General features: G+C 40.5%; 1 protein-coding gene across 1 annotated transcript in view; it reads right to left on the bottom strand.

The window, feature by feature from the left end:
* The window catches only part of lancl2 (LanC lantibiotic synthetase component C-like 2 (bacterial)), a 62,330-nt gene that overhangs the window by 3,146 nt on the left and 35,786 nt on the right, over positions 1–23,398 (bottom strand). The window contains exons 7-8 of the mRNA XM_083936469.1: positions 22,164–22,340; positions 271–343 (exon numbers count right to left, since the gene is read on the bottom strand). Coding sequence (XP_083792595.1) covers positions 271–343; positions 22,164–22,340 — 250 coding nt within the window. The remainder of the gene's footprint in view (positions 1–270; positions 344–22,163; positions 22,341–23,398) is intronic.

Raw genomic sequence — 23,398 nt, 5'->3', positions numbered from 1 at the left:
ACGGATATTAGAATACTCTGCAAAAAGGCCACAGGTGCTTTCATTAGTGGGTCATATGATCAATCACCTTCGTCTCACTATTTGAAAGATTAAAACTTAAAAGACAATTTAATAGATGAAAATCTTAAGGAGACAACTTTAAATAACCCATAAGCACTTCAACAAAAACATTAGTTTTGTGAAAAAAAACAGTGACTAAAATTAGAGAACCCTTTCCGATCCCTCCCAGTTATTGGTGAATATCTGGCACCTGGTGACAATATTTGGTACCTTCAAAAAGAGAGTAGGGTCTGTCTGGGATGCGACAGCCGTGGGTCCCATAGGCCAAACACCACTCAGCAAACTGGAGGAAAGTAATATCAACATGTTAATAGAAATGTATTCAATATTCATCTGTACATAAGGAAGAGCAAAAGAAAGTCAAGAAAATTACAGATCAAATAATGAATTGATTGGGTCAGTGGCACCAATAACACATTCAGTACACATGAAAGGTCCAGAACAAAACATGTAAGATAATGCAGTTTCATAACAGAAATATATTCAAACTTAATGTGCGTGAAAGCTGGTGGGTCTCAGCACCAAACTATGGTATAACGTTGGATTGTAAAACAATGTGAACTCTGAACTGATGAAGGTTCACAACATCAGCAGCTTAAAGGGCCATTGTAGAGACAACGTGTGCAGCTCATTATTTCCACCTGCTAAGTTTTTGAACCTCAACTTTTATAATATCTCAACTAGGCCCATGTGATATGACAATATGTATCGTATGACGATGGATAAATGTCTATCGTTTCATATTTTGCGTTTATCTCTGGTGGTGTCATGCACTTCACAGGCTGAGGGCTGTGTGAAGATGAAGTGAGCTGAAGCCTTAGTCTAAAAGGAGTGTTGTGATGCACGGCCATAGACTGTGTAATCTATTCATAACACACACACACAGACCAGTCTACACACACGAGATGCACGACACACACGCTGTGTGACTCCAACACAGGCTGCAGTGTTTCAGTGGAATTAATAAATGATCGGCTAATTACAGCTGTGGCGTCAGTTCGACAGTCTGACACAGCACAATGAAAGTGGAACTACAGTTCTAAATACACCATCAGCTATTGTCAAAGAAAGATACAAACAAAACACATGTTTGTTGGGACGGCCGGTGGCACTGTGGTTAGGGCCGTCGCCCCATGTAAAGAGGCTGAAGGTCCTCGAGACAGGGGCCACAGGTTTGACTCCGACCTTTGACCCTTTGCTGCATGTCTTCCCCTCTCTCTCTCTCACCCCATTTCCTGTCTGTCCTATAAAAACTGCCATAAAATAACCTTTGAAAACACATTTATGTAATAACCGGGTTTTTTCTGCATTCTAATTTGGAGGTGGCCGCCTCGCTGAAATTGTCTGCCGCCACGCTGGAATCTTGATTGAAATCAATATAGTTCTATGGAAGCTCAGTGGCGAAGCTTTCAACTCAATTCAACTGGACCGCAGCAGGAGAGGTGCGTTTGATTTCAGCTCAGGGCCTCAAAATAACGTTGACGCGCGGCTTGTGTTCCCGCGGGGCAAATAGGGGCTCTGCTCTGTTCAAACGTTGTGCTGCGTGTGAACACATTCCACCAGCGCAGAGCAACACGTGGTTTCATTTGCTGCTTGGCGACAGGAGGACTCCAGTACTTTTGAAACAGGTGCGTTGTTAGACCTGGGCATTAGGGGCTATGGTATCCACAACAGCATGACCATGAAGGAGTTTGTTTTTTTTAAGTGGTGAATAAAATTCTACACACATGTGTTTACATAAGCAGGTTTCAAAGACAGATTACTTTAGAAAATTAATTAGAGATAGATATTATTTGGAAGAGCTCGCTCTCTTCCTGTTTACGTAACAACAAGCAACATACAAAACATCACTGCCACATTTCCTCAAACAAAACTATAAAGACTGATCAGGTAGGTGATGTTATGTTTAACATTGTCATGAACTGTAAAATACCCAATAATCTCCTTTTATTTGAATGTTATTGCCTGTTTTGGACAAAGCCCGGTCATGTCCCACAATTTTTGGTACAATGTGATTAATCCTCGTAGCGAGACGTTTAGCTAAAATTTTACAGTCTGTGTTTTGAATACTTATTGGTCTATAGGATTCAGGGTAGTCTGGGTCTTTATTTTCCTTCAGTAACATGTTAATCAAAACAACTGTAATGATTGAGGAAGCTTTTTGTTTGACAAAGAGTATTTAAAAATTCTAGGATCCAGGGGAGAGAGAGTACCTTAAAACGTTTTATAAATATCTGGAGGAAAACCATCTGGTCCGCAAGCCTTCCCAGATGCTAGGGTACCTATCACCTCCTCAACTTCCTTACAAGATATATCCATATCGCATTTAATTCTATACTGATCAGAGTTTGATACGTTGAAAAAAATCACGAATTTTTATCATCCATGCCCACTGTTTTGGATGTGTATAAAGATGAATAAAATGATTTTAACACATAGATTTGTTTGAAGATTTGTTACTTCCATGATTAGCTAAGTACCTCCCTGATCTGTTTGCAAATTCATATATTTAATGTTTTTGTCTAAACAAACTCTTTTCTGCCTTCTGAGATATGAGTGTGTTTAGGGCAGTCCTAGTTCTTATAACTTTGTGCCAGGTCACATTGCAGCCATTACGTTTATGTTCAGATTCAGCTTTTTGTTATTCCAACTCAAGGCGTTTCTGTTCTTTCAGACAAGACCACAGAACGGGTGTAGTACATGTACAGTATGTCTGCTTTAAGGTGAAAAAAAAAACAAACCCACAGACACAAAAAGAAACAGAAAACCCCCAACATGAATCCTGTTTTCCCTCCCAACAACCCACGTCAGACAAGGTCACAATAAAAAACAAGTAACCGAAAAACATGTAATATAAGTATATTAAGTAAGATAAGTTAAAAAAAAGAAAAGAAAAACACACCAAAAACTAATAGCAAAAATAATTAATTAACATAATTTAAGAAAGGGAAAATCAACAAAAAATAATAATAAAAAAAAAAATGAAGGGCTCTCTCCTTCCAGCACTAGGAAGTGTCCTTAGCATTGTCAGGAATAACAGTAATACTATTACTAATAAAAGCCAGCAGTGGGTCCCAGGTTTTGTGGAATGCCTCCAAAGATCCCCTCTGTGAAAAACTCAACCTCTCTTACCAGAGACATTGTAAAATTTCACATATCCAACTCTTATGAGTCTGTGGAGAAACATGTTTCCATTTAAGCAGAATGTTACGTCTGGCGAGCAGGGTGGTAAAGGCAACGACACGTTGTGTTGTAATGGGCAGATTTTTAGATGGAGGGAGCCCTAAAAGAGCAGTCAGGGGATTTGGTTCCAAATTTATGCTAAGAGCCTGTTTTAGGGTTTGAAATATATCTGACCAAAATTTAGCAAGCTTTGGGCACGTCCAGAACATGTGTGCGTGGTCAGCTGGGGATTGCTTACAGCGGTTACAAGCGTTACTGTAACTAGGGTATATCTTAGCCAATTTAGCATTGGTGTAATGGGCTCTATGTAGCCGTGCCTCGCACAAATCGAGGATGAGTGGAACAGTTTGAGAACTGGACACTGGACCTCAGTAATATCTACCCCCAAATCATTTTCCCATGCATCTTTAGGTGAGGCAGTGGGGACTGGGCTCAGAAGAGCAATCTTATTATAAATGACAGATATCAGTTGTTTGTGTTGTACGTTACCGGGGGCTTCTTTTAAGCTGAACAATATGATATAATTATGCCCCTTTAATAAGCCTTAGCTGTTTCTGATAAGTTATAGGGATTTGTGTATTCATTATTATTCTCCTGAATAAACATTTTAAATTATTTTTGAGCCATGAAGCAGAAATCTGGGTCAGATAATATAGACCTACGTATTACATTTCCAGTTATGTCTGTTTTAATTAAATTAAATGTACATACCCAAAAAGACTGATCTGCAAGCATGATCTAATATGTGAATACATCCAGTAATACATTTTTCGATCTGCGCTAAAGAGGATTCTGGGACAAGAAAAAAGTAAATTCTAGAATAAGATTTGTGGTGATTAGAGTAAAATGTATAATCCTTAAAGTCTGGGTTCAGGAGACGCCAAGCATATATCAAACCTAACATTTGATAGATAGCTTTTTTTTTAATGGGTTGGAATGGCTTATCTAATTTCCCATCTAACACACAATTCCAGTCACCACCAATAACAACGTTAGGGGCACTATATTGTACAAGCAATGAAGTTAATTTTGTAAATAGATTCCAATGGACATTCGGTGCAGCATAAACATTTAAGACATTTAAGATCATTTCACCATATAAAAGGCCAACTTACTTGCCCAACAAAATTTCTCCCTAATTTTATGTGTTCAGGCTTTGTTAGATGTGTCTCCCGTAGCAGTCCAATAGCAACTTTTTCTTTTTTTAGGCAAGACAAGATTTTATTCCTCTTTATGGGATGTTTGCACCCTTTAATGTTCCAGGAACATGTTAGAATGGAATTAAGAGGTGACATGCGGGATTACATTTTACATGTTTTTACTAAGGCATATATTCAGCACCACTATATAAAGAAGTTTCTAAGTCACTGTTCTACTGATAACATACATGACTAAACATAATTAATTTACCACAAAGAACAAAAACAAAATAAAACACTGACTTCACCATACATAAAACACATAGCCCACACCTCCCACCCCAACAGCAAAATGCCCAGCCCAAGTTCAAAATGCCCAGCCCAAGTTCAAAAGACATGTGCTGTGCCCAAGCATACCCTAACCACTTCAGACATGGGTCTGTCGATTATTTTAAACAGCAACAAAATTTCAAGCAAGAACTAATGTTTTCCAAGACACAGATACTGAGAAAAGGAAAAAAAAAGAGTGTTTCTGAGGCTATAGGCTGTTCTAATGTCTCATTCTGGCTGCTGGTGTCTGTGCTGACCTTTCCTATCCTTAACAGAAACATTAACCTACTCAGAAGGCCGGCCCAGAAGGGAGTCACACATGACCATTGGTCTTTCCTGTCCTTCTTAAACCATGTCACAATTACCTGTCATCAGCCCAATTTAAAAAAAATTCTACCCAAACCACGGTCTGAAAAGAACTTCTGGGCCACAGCCGCAAATGTTTTCATTACCTAACGACATGCCTGGACAAACACATAGTTTCATACAAAACCCCATGTTTCAGCCATATATAACATATGCTTCGCAGACCTCATAATGTCGCGGAAAATGAACAACTTTTTTAATAAGAAAATATCCCATTTGAGCTTCAAATGTAATATAAAAAGGTATTCAAGACCTCCGGTGACGCGTTGGAGTAAACAGACGCATATTCACGCTGCTCCCCTAGATCGGTTAATAATAAGCCAATAAAGTAAAAGAAAAACGATAAATGAGTACCAGACTGCAGGAAAAGGCCTCTAAGGGAATGAGTTCCAGTCTGAAAACAGGCAGGAAAGACATGAAAGTCGGTAAAAATGACGACGTTCTATCAGGCGCCAAGCAGCTAACGTTATTTTGACCATGACTACTCGCCCGACCAGCAGAGGAAAAGGAAGAAAGTCTGAGGGGTAATAAAAAACTTAAAAGAAAAGAACATACTTCCTGCTTTGCTACAGTGCGGACGCTTGCTCTCGCCTTTGCTTGCATTTTTTGCTACTATCTGCTACTATTTGCTTCTCCTCAATAAGAAACAAAGAGCAACAGCTCCTGGATACTTACAAAACCAGTGGGATTTTATTTCTTTTAGATAACAGAGGCATTTTTCAATATTTTTACGACTTCCTGAACGCTGGGCAGGGAGGCCTACCATTCAAGATAAGCCTGAGCCTGTGCTACAGTGCTAAAGGTAATCACCAGAAGATGCCTCCCTTCTCTATGGAAGATTACCACAAACTACTACAGAAGATTTTGCTGCTGGAAACAAAAATTAATCGGTTAGAAGTATTTATAGAAGTGAATGGATATTGTGACAACAATACCACCTTAGCACTGACTGAAAACAGTGGACAGGGGCATGCCAGAACCCAGCAAACTAGCAACGATGAAGCTACGAGGAAACGGGAGGTCCCTGTACAGGGTAATAAATCTACCAGCGATAATCCTCCCTGGAACACACTTGGGGCAAAGCCAAAGAGAAGACCACCTCCCTGCGACAAGGGAGAACGGATAACCGGGAGGACCCAGCGCCCCGATATCTCTGATCTGACCGGTTGGCCTGCGCTACCATCTCTATCCAGGCATAGCGCTTCATCAACTCCCCTGCCACGTAGGACACAGCAGCGGACAGCTGAGAAGAGGAAAAGTACCAAGAAACTTCCCCAGCAAGCAAGTGTTCAACTAAAGAACAGGTTTGCTCCACTGTTGCCCGACAATGGATCCCCCTCTGATTGCCTGAATAACCCACCATGACCACGCAGAAGGGTAAGACCTGCTAACTTAAAACCACCGAGAAAGCTAACAAGTGGGCCTGGAAATCTGATTGTGGGTGACTTTTCTGTAAAAGATATGAAAAGCAATAATAACACCAAAGTACTCTGCTTTCCGAAGGATACGGTGTCTGACTTGGAAAAAAGAATCCTGGATATTGTGGCTGCACACCCAAATGTGAAAAATATCATTCTGCACATTGGTTTTAATGACATTGAAAAACAACAATCAAGGGAGCTGAGAGAGCACTTCAATAAACTCATTGAAACAGTCAGCGCTGTGAATGCTGAGGTGTTTATCAGTGGTCCTCTACCCCCAATCAGGAGAGGAGCTGAGAGATTCAGTCGACTTTACTCGCTGAATGAGTGGCTCTCCAGCGTTTTTCTTGCTCGTTCGATCCATTTTATTGACAATTTTAGCTTTTTCTGGGACCGCAGGCATCTTTTTAAGGCAGACGGACTTTGTCTAAATAAGCTGGGAGTAAAGCTTTTCATGACCAACATGTCTTACTTCCTGCGTCATCCATCTATCATCACTGCCAAGGACAAGAGACAAGAGGAACCAACGGAAAAGACAGACACAACACAGCTTATCATGAACCTCGAAGGAGGACCGCCATTGCAAAAGGAGAGCGCTGACCATGAGCGACACCGGAGCAAAGAGGAGACGTGTCCATCCCCCTCTACCTCCCCTTTCATTTCAAATGGGCGTGAAGATCCCTCCCCCACACCCCCCAAGCCTAAATCCAGGTCTCCATCCTTCTCCCTTCCTCAAGTAAGCCTATTTTTCCTCCTATTTTTACCCCCCCTTGACCGACCTCAGCGATCCCCCCCCTCAGCGTCATCTCAGTGGCACCTCCCTCCCACCCCCCCCCCCCCCTCCACGAAGGCGTGCTTCACAAACCCTCAGCCCTACTCCGCCCCTCTTACGTAAACCCCCTCTACGCCCTCAACGTCCACCTCCAGTAGTTCATTCCAGCTCTGACGCTGCCCACTCCTCCTCCCCCTCATGGCCACCCCCGCCCCGCCCTGACAGCAGTCCTGAATATTATTGATACAGAAAAGGGTTCAGCAGTAGACCACATTATCAGCTGGGCCCAAGGCTGCCTACGTCAAAGTTTGGCACCTTCTACATTCCTGTTGTGACTACCAAGAGAGAGAACATTGGGAAACGTAGACACCCTGCTAACCTAAACAATCTCATTCCTATCCTCTCCAAATCAAAGTCAACATCGATGCCTGTCAATAACACCATCAGGATGGGTCTGCTCAATGTTAGGTCTCTGAATAACAAATCATTTTTAGTCAACGATTTTATTACTACTTCCAAACTTGATTTTCTGTTTTTAACTGAAACATGGCTGGAGCAATATAACAGTGCAAGCATTCTGATCGAGACAGCACCCCCCAACTATAACTTTATTGATGTATGTAGATCTGGGAAAAGGGGGGGAGGGGTTGCTGCTATATTTAAAAACATATTTCAGGGGAAACAGATGTCACTTGGTGATTTTACATCATTCGAATACCTGTGTCCTGTGTTGAAATGCTCTCCCAAAATTCTTCTGTTAATTATTTACAGGCCACCTAAATACTCAGCAAATTTTTTCGATGATTTTACTGAATTATTGTCTAGTATCTCCACTGACTTTGACTGCCTAGTTATAACTGGTGACTTTAATTTTCATATTGACGATTCGAATGGCAAGGGTGCAAAGGAACTTTTTACTATTTTAGATACATTTGACCTGTCTCAACATGTGAAAGAGGCTACTCATTGTAAAGGACACACCCTGGACCTGATTATCACAAAAGGTCTCAATGTTTCTGATGTTCTTGTGACTGATCTTTCATTGTCTGATCACTTCTGTGTTTTCTTTAATATTTCTTTAATTAACCCGGAGACACAAACAGAATCAAAGAATGTCAAAAAGCGCTACATCAATGAACATGCTATTGTACTCTTTAAAAATGCCATCTCCTCGCTACCACCTATAAACCCATGCCATGCTGATGATCTTGTAAACAACTTTAATTCCAAAATTGTGGATATCATAGATGTCATTGCACCGGTTACAGTTAAAACGATTTCTGGTAAGCAAAAGGCACCCTGGAGAAAAGCTGCTGTTGTAACAGCCCAGAGAAGAGAGTGCAGGAAGGCTGAACGAATCTGGCGAAAAACAAAACTTCATATTCACCATGACATCTATAAAGAGAGGCTCAGGCCTACAATTTAGTCTTAAAAAGTGCTAGAGAAACATTCTTCTCCAATATCATAAACAGCAACACTAATAAGGCCAAAACCCTATTTGCAACTGTCGACAGACTGACCAACCCCCCAACACAAATACCAGCCGAACTCCATTCCACACAGAAATGCAATGAGTTTGCATTCTTTTATACTGATAAAATTGAAGGCATCAGACGTGCCATCAATATCTCAAACAAAAAAGTTGGATCACCACCCCGTTTAGGCCAAAATAACACAGCAATGATGGCAAGCTTTAATGCCATAGACTCTAAAACTCTAGTGGAAACAGTGACCGATCTAAAGCCAACCACCTGCTGTCTCGATGCTTTACCTACCAAATTCTTTAAGAATGTTTTTGACTGCCTATCAACAGACGTATTGCAAATAGTTAATAACTCTATTCAATCGGGCAATTTCCCAAAGGCCTTCAAAACTGCAGTCATTAAACCTCTTCTAAAAAAGCGGAGCCTAGATGCCTCTATTATCAACAACTACAGACCAATTTCAAATATACCATTCATAAGTAAAATAATTGAGAAAGTTGTACTCCAACAACTAACTCACTTCTTGGCTTCTACTGGCTGCCACAACAACCTCCAGTCAGGATTTAGACCTTTTCATAGCACAGAGACGGCCCTTATTAAAGTTATAAATGACATCCGTCTTAACGCAGACTCTGGCAAAACTTCAGTACTAATGCTATTGGACCTCAGTGCAGCATTTGACACTGTCGACCACTCAATACTTTTGGACAGGTTGGAAAACTGGGTGGGGCTCTCAGGCACAGTCCTAAACTGGTTCAAGTCATATCTACAAGATAGGAACTATTTTGTTTCCATTGGCGACTTTGTATCAGAACAAACCAACGTAACGTGTGGAGTCCCCCAAGGTTCAATCTTGGGGCCGACTTTATTTAATATCTATATGCTCCCACTAGGACAAATCATGCAAAATAATAACATTGACCACCATTGCTATGCCGATGACACCCAAATCTATGTAGCGCTATCACCAAATGACTATCTCCCCATAGATCTACTGTTCCAGTGCATTGAGCAAGCCAAACACTGGATGTGCCAAAATTTCCTTCAACTAAATGAGGATAAAACTGAGATAATTGTTTTTGGTGCTAAGAAAGAAAGGTCTAAAGTCATCCAACACCTTCAATCACTGTCCCTGAAAACCTCAAATAAAGCCAGAAATATTGGGGTTATTATGGATTCTGATTTACATTTCGACAGTCACATCAAATCAGTAACAAAATCGGCCTACTATCACCTTAAAAATGTAACAAGACTTAGAGGGCTCATGTCAGCTCAAGACTTAGAAAAACTTGTCCATGCCTTTATAACCAGTAGGCTAGACTACTGTAACGGTCTCCTTGCAGGTCTTCCCAAAAAACTGTCAGGCAGCTACAGCTTGTTCAGAACGCTGCTGCTAGAGTTCTAACAAAGACCAAAAAATGTGAGCACATTACACCAATTCTTAAATCATTACACTGGCTTCCTGTACGTCAGAGAATTGATTTCAAAATCCTCCTGCTCACATATAAATCACTACATGGTCTAGGGCCGAGGTATATCACTGATATGCTCCCACTACATAAGCCTTCTAGATCACTAAGATCCTCTGAGACCAATCTGTTAGTGGTTCGCAGAGTAAACTCAAATCAGGGGAAAGCATCTTTCAGTCATTATGCAACAAACAGCTGGAATAAACTTCCTGAAGATTTGAGACTTTCACCCACTCTGACCACTTTTAAAACTAGACTGAAAACTTTTATGTTCACCTTAGCTTTCTGCTAAATCTTTGGACTTTTAACGTCCGCACTGTTTTGATTATTGTCTATGTTTTTATTCTCTTTGTCTTTCTGTAATGCATTTGAATTCATGACATGTTGTGCTGTGAAGCACTTTGAGTCTGCCTTGTGTATGAAAAGTGCTATACAAATAAAGCTGCCTTGCCTTGCCTTGCCAACATCAGGGCGCAGCCACCCTACCCAGCACAGCTAAGACTCTTGCTGGACAGTGGCATAAAACTGTTCCCTTCACTTCTGGAGGCAGACTCAACACTGAAGGAGCTTGGCATAGAGACAGCATTGGAGGACCGAGAAATACTGGAAAGGGAGCTGGCACGAGAGGGATGGACTATACAACAGAACCAGAGGAAGAACCAACAGCTGAATCCAGGGGAGATCAGAGCCACCATTCAGGGTGACAACAGGGAGGCCAGAGTCACGGGTCATGAGTGAAGAGGAAAACACTATGGCCCTCATTTATCAAACGAACGTACGGCAGAAAAACTTCTGTACGTCCATTTCCAGGCAAACTTCGGCATTTATCAATTTGGACGTGAGCGGGAGCTACGATCAAATCTCACGTCTGGTCTGAGATCGTGTACGCAAATTTCAGCCTGTGGATTTGCGGTGCAGCACAGCAAAATCTGGCCGAAAATAATGAACAAACCTCAGCTGTTATTAAGCATAAGCAGTCACATATTAAGAACAGATCCAAACGGATTCTTAAAACAAATAAAAAAATAAAAATTGTGGTTGGAGCAATTGACATGAGTACAGTCTATCAATTCTAGCAATTCTGTGTCATAGATCACTCGGTTTAACTTCAGAGAATGCGTATGAAGACAAAAAGGGCCGCTACATTCTAGTTGGGGGTACAATCGGAGGTGTTAGGATATCCTTTTTGAACATTTACGCACCAAATGAAGACGACCCCAGTTTCTTTAGAAAAATTACAGTGCTTCTAATTTTAATTGTGTGTTGAACCAAAAATTAGATAAATACCAATTTGAACAGGGACCAAAACCACAGAAAACCAAAGTACTCTGCAATATGATTGAGGAAATGGGGCTGGTAGATATATGGCGTCAAAAACACTCCAAGGAGCATGATTACACTTTTCTTTCAAAGGTCAACAAAGGCTACTCCAGAATAAAACATTTTCTGTGTGTTAAAAAGAGATGCACATAAAGTTATAGGCTACATTGAACCCATAACAATATCAGATCATGGTCCAGTGGTTATGTCAATAAATTTAGTTGACGAAAAACAACCTAAACAGTGGAGAATGAATGTTTCGCTTCTGAATCACCCAGAGATAGTTCAAGGTATAAAAAAAGATTGGGACGAATATATGGAATGTATTGATAATGGGGAAGTTTCGGTATCGACCTTATGGGAAGCAGGAAAAGCTGTGCTGAGGGGGAAGATAATTGTTCTGTCATCCAAAGTTAAAAAAGATTGGGATAAGGAACAAGGAGAATTAGAAAAACGCATACACGAGTTAGAAAAGTAGCATAAAAAGACAAACGATGAGAATATTTTGAAATCTCTTACCAAGCATAGGCAAACATTAAATGATTTATTGACACATAAGGCTGAGGGTGCATTATGTTTTGCCAACCAAAAATATTATGAATCAGGAAACCGGCCAGCAGGCTATTAGCATTTCAACTGCGCAAGGCACAAGCAGATCGCACAGGGGCCAAGATAGTGAATCCTGTCTCTAAAAAAACACTGTCCCACCCTAGAAGACATAGCTGAAGCCTTTTCTGTTTATTATAAGCTACTTTATGACTCAGTGGAGGCAGACGATAAAAAAGAGAGGGCAAAAAACTTATTAGGAAAGATGAAGTTACCCAAATTAACTGAGAATGATTCCAAGACAATGAGGGATCCAATTACAAAAAAGGAAATTGTGGACACCATAAAAAATTTAAAGAACAATAAGGTGCCGGGAGTAGATGGATACCCAGGTGAATTTTATGAACATTTTCAAAGTGAGGTTAAGCCCCTTTTACAAAGAGTATTTAATTATGCCCTCAGAAAGAACGACCCCCCAAGAAGCGATAATTTCTATAATCCTCAAAGAAGGTAAAGATCCTACAAACTGTTCCTCTTACAGACCAATCAGTCTGCTCGGCTGTGATGCGAAATGTATACATACATTAAATAAACCAGGTGGCAACAACAAAAAACCGAACCCTCAATGCCTCTTAGCCTAGATGCCGAGAAAGCTTTTGATTGGTGGATTGGCAGTATTTACAACACACATTGGAAAAACTGGGTTTTCATTCAGATTTCATTAAATGGATCAATGTGTTATATTCAGGGCCCGTGTCAAAAGTGCGAGTGAATGGATATACCTCAAAGAACTTTGGTTTAAAAAGAGGGACCGGACAGGGGTGTCCCCTCTCGCCTTTACTATTTGCTATTAGTATCGAACCCTTTGCGGAAATTATTCGAGTAGACCCTAGAATTCAGGGAATATCAGTGGGTGGGGTGACCCATAAAATCTTGCTATAAGCGGATGATATTATTTTGTATATCACTGACCCCTTGAATTCAATTTCAGTGCCTTTGTCCTGTTAAGGGGAATTTGGGGAAGTATCAGGTTACAAAGTAAACGAAACAAAATCTGAGGCCATAATGCTAGTGGGCAAGTGGCCAACAGGGTTAGATACACAAGTAACATTCAATTGGCCAAATAGGGGTTTCAGATATTTAGGCATAATGGTTGCGATACAAACTTCACAACTATTTAGTGAAAACTATGGCAGATTATTCACACAAATAAAATACGACTTGACCCGATGGGAGATTCTCCCTCTGTCCCTCCTAGGCAGAATCTAAACAGTAAGGATGAATATTCTTCCACGGTTATTATACATCTTTCAATCGATGCCTATCTGGATACCAGCTTCTTACTTCAAAATGTTGGATAAAAGGATTTCTGCTTTTATTTGGCAAAAACGAAAGCCGAGTATTAAACAGAAGTTGTTTAATACTCGGCTTTCGTTTGGAAATTTACTGGGCGGCGCAACTGTGGTATGGTCAAATGGCTGGTACAAGACGACGAAACAAACTGGATTGGATTGGAGAACCATGCATGCCCACTAGTACCTCTCAAGACGATGCCATTTATGGAACAAAAATTGTAAATGAATGGATTATTTGTACATATAGGGTTTGGTCTCTGGTGAGGAAAAAAATAGGTGCTCCTCTAACAATATAATAAAAATCTAACACATGCAGTTAGAATAGCTAAGATTATTGATTTTTTTACCAAACAAATTGGATGCTGGGTTCCAAATCTGGGCAAGGAAATGCTTAATAACCATAAATTAGATGAGAAAGAAACACTTAGGTAATTTAAAAATTACAGGATAAATATGGATTGTGCTTGGCATTGTCTTTCGGAAACTTCTATGTCCCTTTCAGCATAAATGGTGCCTTCACAGATGTGTAAGTTACCCATGATGCCATGGGCACTAACACACCCTCTTACCATCACAGATTCTGCTTTTGAACTTTGCTCTGATAACAATCTGGATTGTCCTTTTCCTCTGTGGCCCAGAGGACATGACCTCCATGATTTCCTAAAACTATTGTAAATGTGGACTTGTCATTTACAACTTCTGTTTAATACTCGGCTTTCGTTTTTGCCAAATAAAAGCAGAAATCCTTTTATCCAACATTTTGAAGTAAGAAGCTGGTATCCAGATAGGCATCGATTGAAAGATGTATAATAACCGTGGAAGAATATTCATCCTTACTGTTTAGATTCTGCCTAGGAGGGACAGAGGGAGAATCTCCCATCGGGTCAAGTCGTATTTTATTTGTGTGAATAATCTGCCATAGTTTTCACTAAATAGTTGTGAAGTTTGTATCGCAACCATTATGCCTAAATATCTGAAACCCCTATTTGGCCAATTGAATGTTACTTGTGTATCTAACCCTGTTGGCCACTTGCCCACTAGCATTATGGCCTCAGATTTTGTTTCGTTTACTTTGTAACCTGATACTTCCCCAAATTCCCCTTAACAGGACAAAGGCACTGAAATTGAATTCAAGGGGTAAGTGATATACAAAATAATATCATCCGCTTATAGCAAGATTTTATGGCTCACCCCACCCACTGATATTCCCTGAATTCTAGGGTCTACTCGAATAATTTCCGCAAAGGGTTCGATACTAATAGCAAATAGTAAAGGCGAGAGGGGACACCCCTGTCCGGTCCCTCTTTTTAAACCAAAGTTCTTTGAGGTATATCCATTCACTCGCACTTTTGACATGGGCCCTGAATATAACACATTGATCCATTTAATGAAATCTGAATGAAAACCCAGTTTTTCCAATGTGTGTTGTAAATACTGCCAATCCACCAATCAAAAGCTTTCTCGGCATCTAGGCTAAGAGGCATTGAGGGTTCGGTTTTTTGTTTTTGCCACCTGGTTTAATTAATGTATGTATACATTTCTGAATTCGTTTTGCCAATATTATGGTAAAAATTTTCGCATCACAGCCGAGCAGACTGATTGGTGTGTAAGAGGAACAGTTTGTAGGATCTTTACCTTCTTTGAGGATTATAGAAATTATCGCTTCTTGGGGGGGTCGTTCTTTGTGAGGGCATAATTAAATACTCTTTGTAAAAGGGGCTTAACCTCACTTTGAAAATGTTTGTAAAATTCACCTGGGTATCCATCTACTCCCGGCACCTTATTGTTCTTTAAATTTTTTATGGTGTCCACAATTTCCTTTTTTGTAATTGGATCCCTCATTGTCTTGGAATCATTCTCAGTTAATTTGGGTAACTTCATCTTTCCTAATAAGTTTTTTGCCCTCTCTTTTTTATCGTCTGCCTCCACTGAGTCATAAAGTAGCTTATAATAAACAGAAAAGGCTTCAGCTATGTCTTCTAGGGTGGGACAGTGTTTTTTTAGAGACAGGATTCACTATCTTGGCCACTGTGCGATCTGCTTGTGCCTTGCGCAGTTGAAATGCTAATAGCCTGCTGGCCGGTTTCCTGATTCATAATATTTTTGGTTGGCAAAACATAATGCACCCTCAGCCTTATGTGTCAATAAATCATTTAATGTTTGCCTATGCTTGGTAAGAGATTTCAAAATATTCTCATCGTTTGTCTTTTTATGCTACTTTTCTAACTCGTGTATGCGTTTTTCTAATTCTCCTTGTTCCTTATCCCAATCTTTTTTAACTTTGGATGACAGAACAATTATCTTCCCCCTCAGCACAGCTTTTCCTGCTTCCCATAAGGTCGATACCGAAACTTCCCCATTATCAATACATTCCATATATTCGTCCCAATCTTTTTTTATACCTTGAACTATCTCTGGGTGATTCAGAAGCGAAACATTCATTCTCCACTGTTTAGGTTGTTTTTCGTCAACTAAATTTATTGACATAACCACTGGACCATGATCTGATATTGTTATGGGTTCAATGTAGCCTATAACTTTATGTGCATCTCTTTTTAACACACAGAAAATGTTTTATTCTGGAGTAGCCTTTGTTGACCTTTGAAAGAAAAGTGTAATCATGCTCCTTGGAGTGTTTTTGACACCATATATCTACCAGCCCCATTTCCTCAATCATATTGCAGAGTACTTTGGTTTTCTGTGGTTTTGGTCCCTGTTCAAATTGGTATTTATCTAATTTTTGGTTCAACACACAATTAAAATTAGAAGCACTGTAATTTTTCTAAAGAAACTGGGGTCGTCTTCATTTGGTGCGTAAATGTTCAAAAAGGATATCCTAACACCTCCGATTGTACCCCCAACTAGAATGTAGCGGCCCTTTTTGTCTTCATACGCATTCTCTGAAGTTAAACCGAGTGATCTATGACACAGAATTGCTAGAATTGATAGACTGTACTCATGTCAATTGCTCCAACCACAATTTTTATTTTTTTATTTGTTTTAAGAATCCGTTTGGATCTGTTCTTAATATGTGACTGCTTATGCTTAATAACAGCTGAGGTTTGTTCATTATTTTCGGCCAGATTTTGCTGTGCTGCACCGCAAATCCACAGGCTGAAATTTGCGTACACGATCTCAGACCAGACGTGAGATTTGATCGTAGCTCCCGCTCACGTCCAAATTGATAAATGCCGAAGTTTGCCTGGAAATGGACGTACAGAAGTTTTTCTGCCGTACGTTCGTTTGATAAATGAGGGCCATAGTGTTTTCCTCTTCACTCATGACCCGTGACTCTGGCCTCCCTGTTGTCACCCTGAATGGTGGCTCTGATCTCCCCTGGATTCAGCTGTTGGTTCTTCCTCTGGTTCTGTTGTATAGTCCATCCCTCTCGTGCCAGCTCCCTTTCCAGTATTTCTCGGTCCTCCAATGCTGTCTCTATGCCAAGCTCCTTCAGTGTTGAGTCTGCCTCCAGAAGTGAAGGGAACAGTTTTATGCCACTGTCCAGCAAGAGTCTTAGCTGTGCTGGGTACGGTGGCTGCGCCCTGATGTTGGCAAGGCAAGGCAAGGCAGCTTTATTTGTATAGCACTTTTCATACACAAGGCAGACTCAAAGTGCTTCACAGCACAACATGTCATGAATTCAAATGCATTACAGAAAGACAAAGAGAATAAAAACATAGACAATAATCAAAACAGTGCGGACGTTAAAAGTCCAAAGATTTAGCAGAAAGCTAAGGTGAACATAAAAGTTTTCAGTCTAGTTTTAAAAGTGGTCAGAGTGGGTGAAAGTCTCAAATCTTCAGGAAGTTTATTCCAGCTGTTTGTTGCATAATGACTGAAAGATGCTTTCCCCTGATTTGAGTTTACTCTGCGAACCACTAACAGATTGGTCTCAGAGGATCTTAGTGATCTAGAAGGCTTATGTAGTGGGAGCATATCAGTGATATACCTCGGCCCTTGACCATGTAGTGATTTATATGTGAGCAGGAGGATTTTGAAATCAATTCTCTGACGTACAGGAAGCCAGTGTAATGATTTAAGAATTGGTGTAATGTGCTCACATTTTTTGGTCTTTGTTAGAACTCTAGCAGCAGCGTTCTGAACAAGCTGTAGCTGCCTGACAGTTTTTTGGGAAGACCTGCAAGGAGACCGTTACAGTAGTCTAGCCTACTGGTTATAAAGGCATGGACAAGTTTTTCTAAGTCTTGAGCTGACATGAGCCCTCTAAGTCTTGTTACATTTTTAAGGTGATAGTAGGCCGATTTTGTTACTGATTTGATGTGACTGTCGAAATGTAAATCAGAATCCATAATAACCCCAATATTTCTGGCTTTATTTGAGGTTTTCAGGGACAGTGATTGAAGGTGTTGGATGACTTTAGACCTTTCTTTCTTAGCACCAAAAACAATTATCTCAGTTTTATCCTCATTTAGTTGAAGGAAATTTTGGCACATCCAGTGTTTGACTTGCTCAATGCACTGGAACAGTAGATCTATGGGGAGATAGTCATTTGGTGATAGCGCTACATAGATTTGGGTGTCATCGGCATAGCAATGGTGGTCAATGTTATTATTTTGCATGATTTGTCCTAGTGGGAGCATATAGATATTAAATAAAGTCGGCCCCAAGATTGAACCTTGGGGGACTCCACACGTTACGTTGGTTTGTTCTGATACAAAGTCGCCAATGGAAACAAAATAGTTCCTATCTTGTAGATATGACTTGAACCAGTTTAGGACTGTGCCTGAGAGCCCCACCCAGTTTTCCAACCTGTCCAAAAGTATTGAGTGGTCGACAGTGTCAAATGCAGCACTGAGGTCCAATAGCATTAGTACTGAAGTTTTGCCAGAGTCTGCGTTAAGACGGATGTCATTTATAACTTTAATAAGGGCCGTCTCTGTGCTATGAAAAGGTCTAAATCCTGACTGGAGGTTGTTGTGGCAGCCAGTAGAAGCCAAGAAGTGAGTTAGTTGTTGGAGTACAACTTTCTCAATTATTTTACTTATGAATGGTAGATTTGAAATTGGTCTGTAGTTGTTGATAATAGAGGCATCTAGGCTCCGCTTTTTTAGAAGAGGTTTAATGACTGCAGTTTTGAAGGCCTTTGGGAAATTGCTCGATTGAATAGAGTTATTAACTATTTGCAATACGTCTGTTGATAGGCAGTCAAAAACATTCTTAAAGAAGTTGGTAGGTAAAGCATCGAGACAGCAGGTGGTTGGCTTTAGATCGGTCACTGTTTCCACTAGAGTTTTAGAGTCTATGGCATTAAAGCTTGCCATCATTGCTGTGTTATTTTGGCCTAAACGGGGTGGTGATCCAACTTTTTTGTTTGAGAATGGGCCCCGGCGGAGAGGCTACGTCCATTTTTTATACAGTCTATGGTTTCAACCTTTATTAAATTGAATATACTACCAAGACAAGATATTTAATGTTCAAACTAGTAAACTTCATTGTTTTTTTTGTTGCAATTATTCACTCATTTTGAATTTGATGTCTGTAATACATTCCAAAAAAGCTGGGACAGGGGCAACAACGACTGGGAAAATTCGTTAGGATTATTTGTACATATAGGGTTTGGTCTCTGGTGAGGAAAAAATTAGGTGCTCCTCTAACAATATAATAAAAATCTAACACATGCAGTAAGAATAGCTAAGATTATTGATTTTTTTACCAAACAAATTGGATGCTGGGTTCCAAATCTGGGCAAGGAAATGCTTAATAACCATAAATTAGATGAGAAAGAAACACTTAGGTAATTTAAAAATTACAGGATAAATATGGATTGTGCTTGGCATTGTCTTTCGGAAACTTCTATGTCCCTTTCAGCATAAATGGTGCCTTCACAGATGTGTAAGTTACCCATGATGCCATGGGCACTAACACACCCTCTTACCATCACAGATTCTGCTTTTGAACTTTGCTCTTATAACAATCTGGATTGTCCTTTTCCTCTGTGGCCCAGAGGACATGACCTCCATGATTTCCTAAAACTATTGTAAATGTGGACTTGTCATACCACAGCCCACTTTTCCACTTTGGGTCAGTCCATCTCAGACGAGCTTGGGCGCAGAGAAGCAGCAGTGTTTCTGGGTGTTGTTGATGTATGACTTTCCATGGTAAAGATTCAACTTGCACTTGTAGATGTAATGATGAACTGTGTTAACTGACAATGGTTTTCTGAAGTGTTGCTGAGCCCACGGGGTAATATCCTTTACAGAATGATGTTGGTTTTTATTGCAGTGTCGTTTGAGTGATCGAAGGAGCATTCCTCAATTTTCCCAGTCGTTGTTGCCCCTGTCCCAGCTTTTTTGGAATGTATTACAGACATCAAATTCAAAATGAGTGAATAATTGCAAAAAAAAACAAATGAAGTTTACTAGTTTGAACATTAAATATCTTGTCTTGGTAGTGTATTCAATTTAATAAAGGTTGAAACCATAGACTGTATAAAAAATGGACGTAGCCTCTCCGTCGGGGCCCATTCTCTCAACTGGATCTAATCATATTCGCCTCTGGGAGCCGCCATCTTGTCAGACTTTGACTCCTCCTCATTTCCTCTTACCAAAAAAGGGCATTGATGGCTGGAGGGAGATACGTCCATCAGGGTGACGTTTACAGAAGCTCCAACACCCAGGAGCTAGGCTAACAGCACACATTACTAGATAAACAGGAGTGGGAGTCCCGTGTCTCTAGCAGAGATTACACCGGCTCCGGGAGTGAAGTGCAGGCAGCATTTATGATCTATAATTTAAACTGGTATTAAACACAGTACCATGCCCATAGACCAGACCTGGGCGTTGTACGGCCCGCGGGCCACATCCGGCCCTTTGGTTGACTTTGACCGGCCCGTGTAAGGTTAATTGGAAATTACAAAATAAACATATTGTCTTATTTTACCTCATGCATGGACTGAAGCTGCGTTGCTTTTATTTTGAAGTTGTTTTTTATTCACGTACATGATGACGCAATACGTATATCAAGACGTGCACGTGCGCATGATTGGACCATTGTCGCTAGCAAGTCACAAGACGACTTTAGCCCTCAGAAATGTCCGCTGCTAAAAAAAGAAAGGTAGATGCCGAATGCAGGGTTTTCAACAAAAACTGGACTGCTAAGTATTTATTTACTGAAGTCGGAGGTAAAGCCGTGTGTTTAGTTTGCGGGGAGCAGTGTTTAAGGACTACAATTTGAGTCGGCATTACGAGAAGAAACACGCGGAGAAATACAAGAACGTGACCAATGCTGAGAGGGCGCGGACATCGGAAGCTTTGCTAGCTAAACTGCAAAAGCAGCAAGGCTTTTTTACCAAGCTTCACACATCCAGGGATGCTGAAACCAAGACCAGCTTTGTGATATCGCACAAAATCGCTAAAAACAGTAAGCCGTTCTCGGAGAGGGAGTTTGTCAAAGAGTGCTTGGTGGACTCTGCAGCACTAATATGCCCTGGAAAAAAAGGCAGCATTTGAGAAAGTCCCGCTGTCCAGGCGAACCGTGACGAGGAGGGTCGAGGACATTGCGGGGAATCTGGAGCTTCAGCTGCAACATAAAGTGGCAAGTTTTATTTGGCTCCACCTACATATGTGAACAAACGTTTTCAATGATGAAGTTTACAAAATGCAGGCATAGATCCTCTCTCACTGACGATCATCTGTCAGCTGTGCTTCGCATCTCCACCTCAGACATTCAACCTGACTTTGATGCACTCGTTAAAGCCCAGCAGAGACTAGATTTCTCTCACTGAACAAGAAAAAAGAATTTAAAAATGTAAGAAGGTGGAAGTTTTAAAGCATGTTTTTATGGTTGTGTTGTGCATGATTTTAATTGTAGTGTTGTTATTTTTATTTGCATGTTTAGTGTGTTTTTATGATGTTGTTTTAGTGATTTATTTATTTCATTAAATGCTTTTCTTCAGAGATATTGATTACCTGATTGCCTGCATCAAAGTTTATTGGATAAATGTCACAGATGGTAAAAAAACATTCACATTTTGTTTACCATTGTTTTGGGAAAATTTGATTGAATAAATGACATTTTTTGCAAGGCAAACTCACTTTTTCATTGCTTAATTATGATATATACTCTTACCAGCTTGTCAAAACAATGCTATTTACTGCTTTTTATAAAGAAATACAATTAATAATATGAAGAATTGAGTTCAGCCTTTTGGCCGGCCCTCCACAATATTTTCAGTTTCTCATGTGGCCCCATAGAAAAAATAGTTGCCCACCCCTGCCATAGACTGTAAAACACCGACCCTCACGGCCCGAACCCTCCCGCTGATCCAGATTAGCTTTCAAGCTGCTCATCACGACGGTCGATATTTTGCTGTCTCTAGCATCTGTGATCAGCTGTTTCCTGCTTTTAAAACTCCCGGTCATCGACACCTCCGCCCAAGACATGCGTGTGCCGCCAAGCTGCAGCCACTCTATTTACATGGAAATTGAGCCGCCAATATGTGTATGGTCCGAGCGGTCACATCAGGGTATATTGCAGTAGGTCTAGAACCAATAGAGAACATTCTCGTGCATCACTTTTCATAAGAGGTCAATTGAAACTGAGCAGAGCTGTTTGGGTTGAGTGCAACTAATGGAAACCAGACTGAAACTTCTCCAAAATGTTGGGCACATCTAAGACAGCTGTAAGCTGCTTAGCAACTTGTTTTAACTTTAAGACACCTGTTTCTTTGTACTCCTTCAAAAGTAGGCTTGTTCTTACCTTGCATACACGGTAAAGATATTTCTTTTCCTGGGTGAGCTTGTAAAGGGACAGAAAGGCGTAGCCATTGCCGGCGGTGCCATGACAGATACCGTAGCCTTTTCTGAGCAAGCCCCGCTGCCAGATCACCTCGGCACATTCAGCAGCCTCCTTCAAGAACTTCTCCTCTTTAAACACCTGGGGAGATACAGATGAAGCCAAATGAAAAGTCAAACCTAAGACAACCAGGAAGCTCACAACAGCTACTGTTAATTGCACTTGCACTTCAAATTCATAGTGTAGTGAAGTAACTGGTGGAAAAACTTAACTGATATGTCTCAGGGCAACAATAATTACTTGTGGCATCAAATTTAACAACCAGAATGATTCATAATCCTTTTATCATTCAAGCCGTATGAGATACAAAAACATTGCTGAAAGTCTGGTTGGTGTGTTGTATTTTTCCCTGAACAGATATGAACTGAACCCACATAAAAGGCTCAATGTTACCACTTGCCCAGACCTCATTAGTAGGTAATAAATCTAATCCAGAGATTAGGAGATGTTATTACACTCATAACAGAACCAACCAGACTAAGATGTGTGAAGCTGAGGAGACAAACTGAGACACAACTGCTCTTCTTGTACATCGCCTCCTCTCCTCGCGTCTTACGGCCGGGCCACAATGCAAGTGTCAGCAGTGCACGTGTCACTGCACATGTCTGAGCAGAGCGGTCCAACTGTGGTTCAGCTGCAGAACATCCACAAAGTCGAGGTCACGCCTATTTTTACAACGACTTGCGAACAGCTTGTGGCAAAAAGAGACAGGAAATTGTCTTTTAAAAGTCATATACGGTACTGTGTAAAAGTTTTAGGCAGGTGTAAAAAAAATGCTGTAAACTAAGAATGCTTTCAAAATAATAAATGTTTATTTTTATCACTTTACAAAATTCAAAGTGAGTGAACAAAAGAAAAATCCAACATAAACAGCTGTGTAGGAGGCTTAAATTTGGGTGAGGAACAGCCAAACTCTGCTACCAAGGTGAGGTAGAAGAGAGAAACATAGGAACTGGGGTACAGATGAGCCAAAATTTGAAATATTTGGCTGTAGCAGAAGGCAGTTTGTTGCCGAAAGAGTTGGAGAGTGCTACAATAATGAGTGTGAGCAGGAAACATTGAAACATGGTGGAGGTTCCTTGCAGGTTTGGGGCTGCATTTCTGCAAATGGAGTTGGAGATTTGGTTAGGATTAATGGT

Source organism: Echiichthys vipera (assembly GCF_963691815.1).
Source record: "Echiichthys vipera genome assembly, chromosome: 21".
Lineage (NCBI taxonomy): Eukaryota > Metazoa > Chordata > Actinopteri > Perciformes > Trachinidae > Echiichthys > Echiichthys vipera.
Note: the sequence above shows the minus strand (reverse complement) of the source record. Positions and strands in the feature narration are given on the sequence as shown.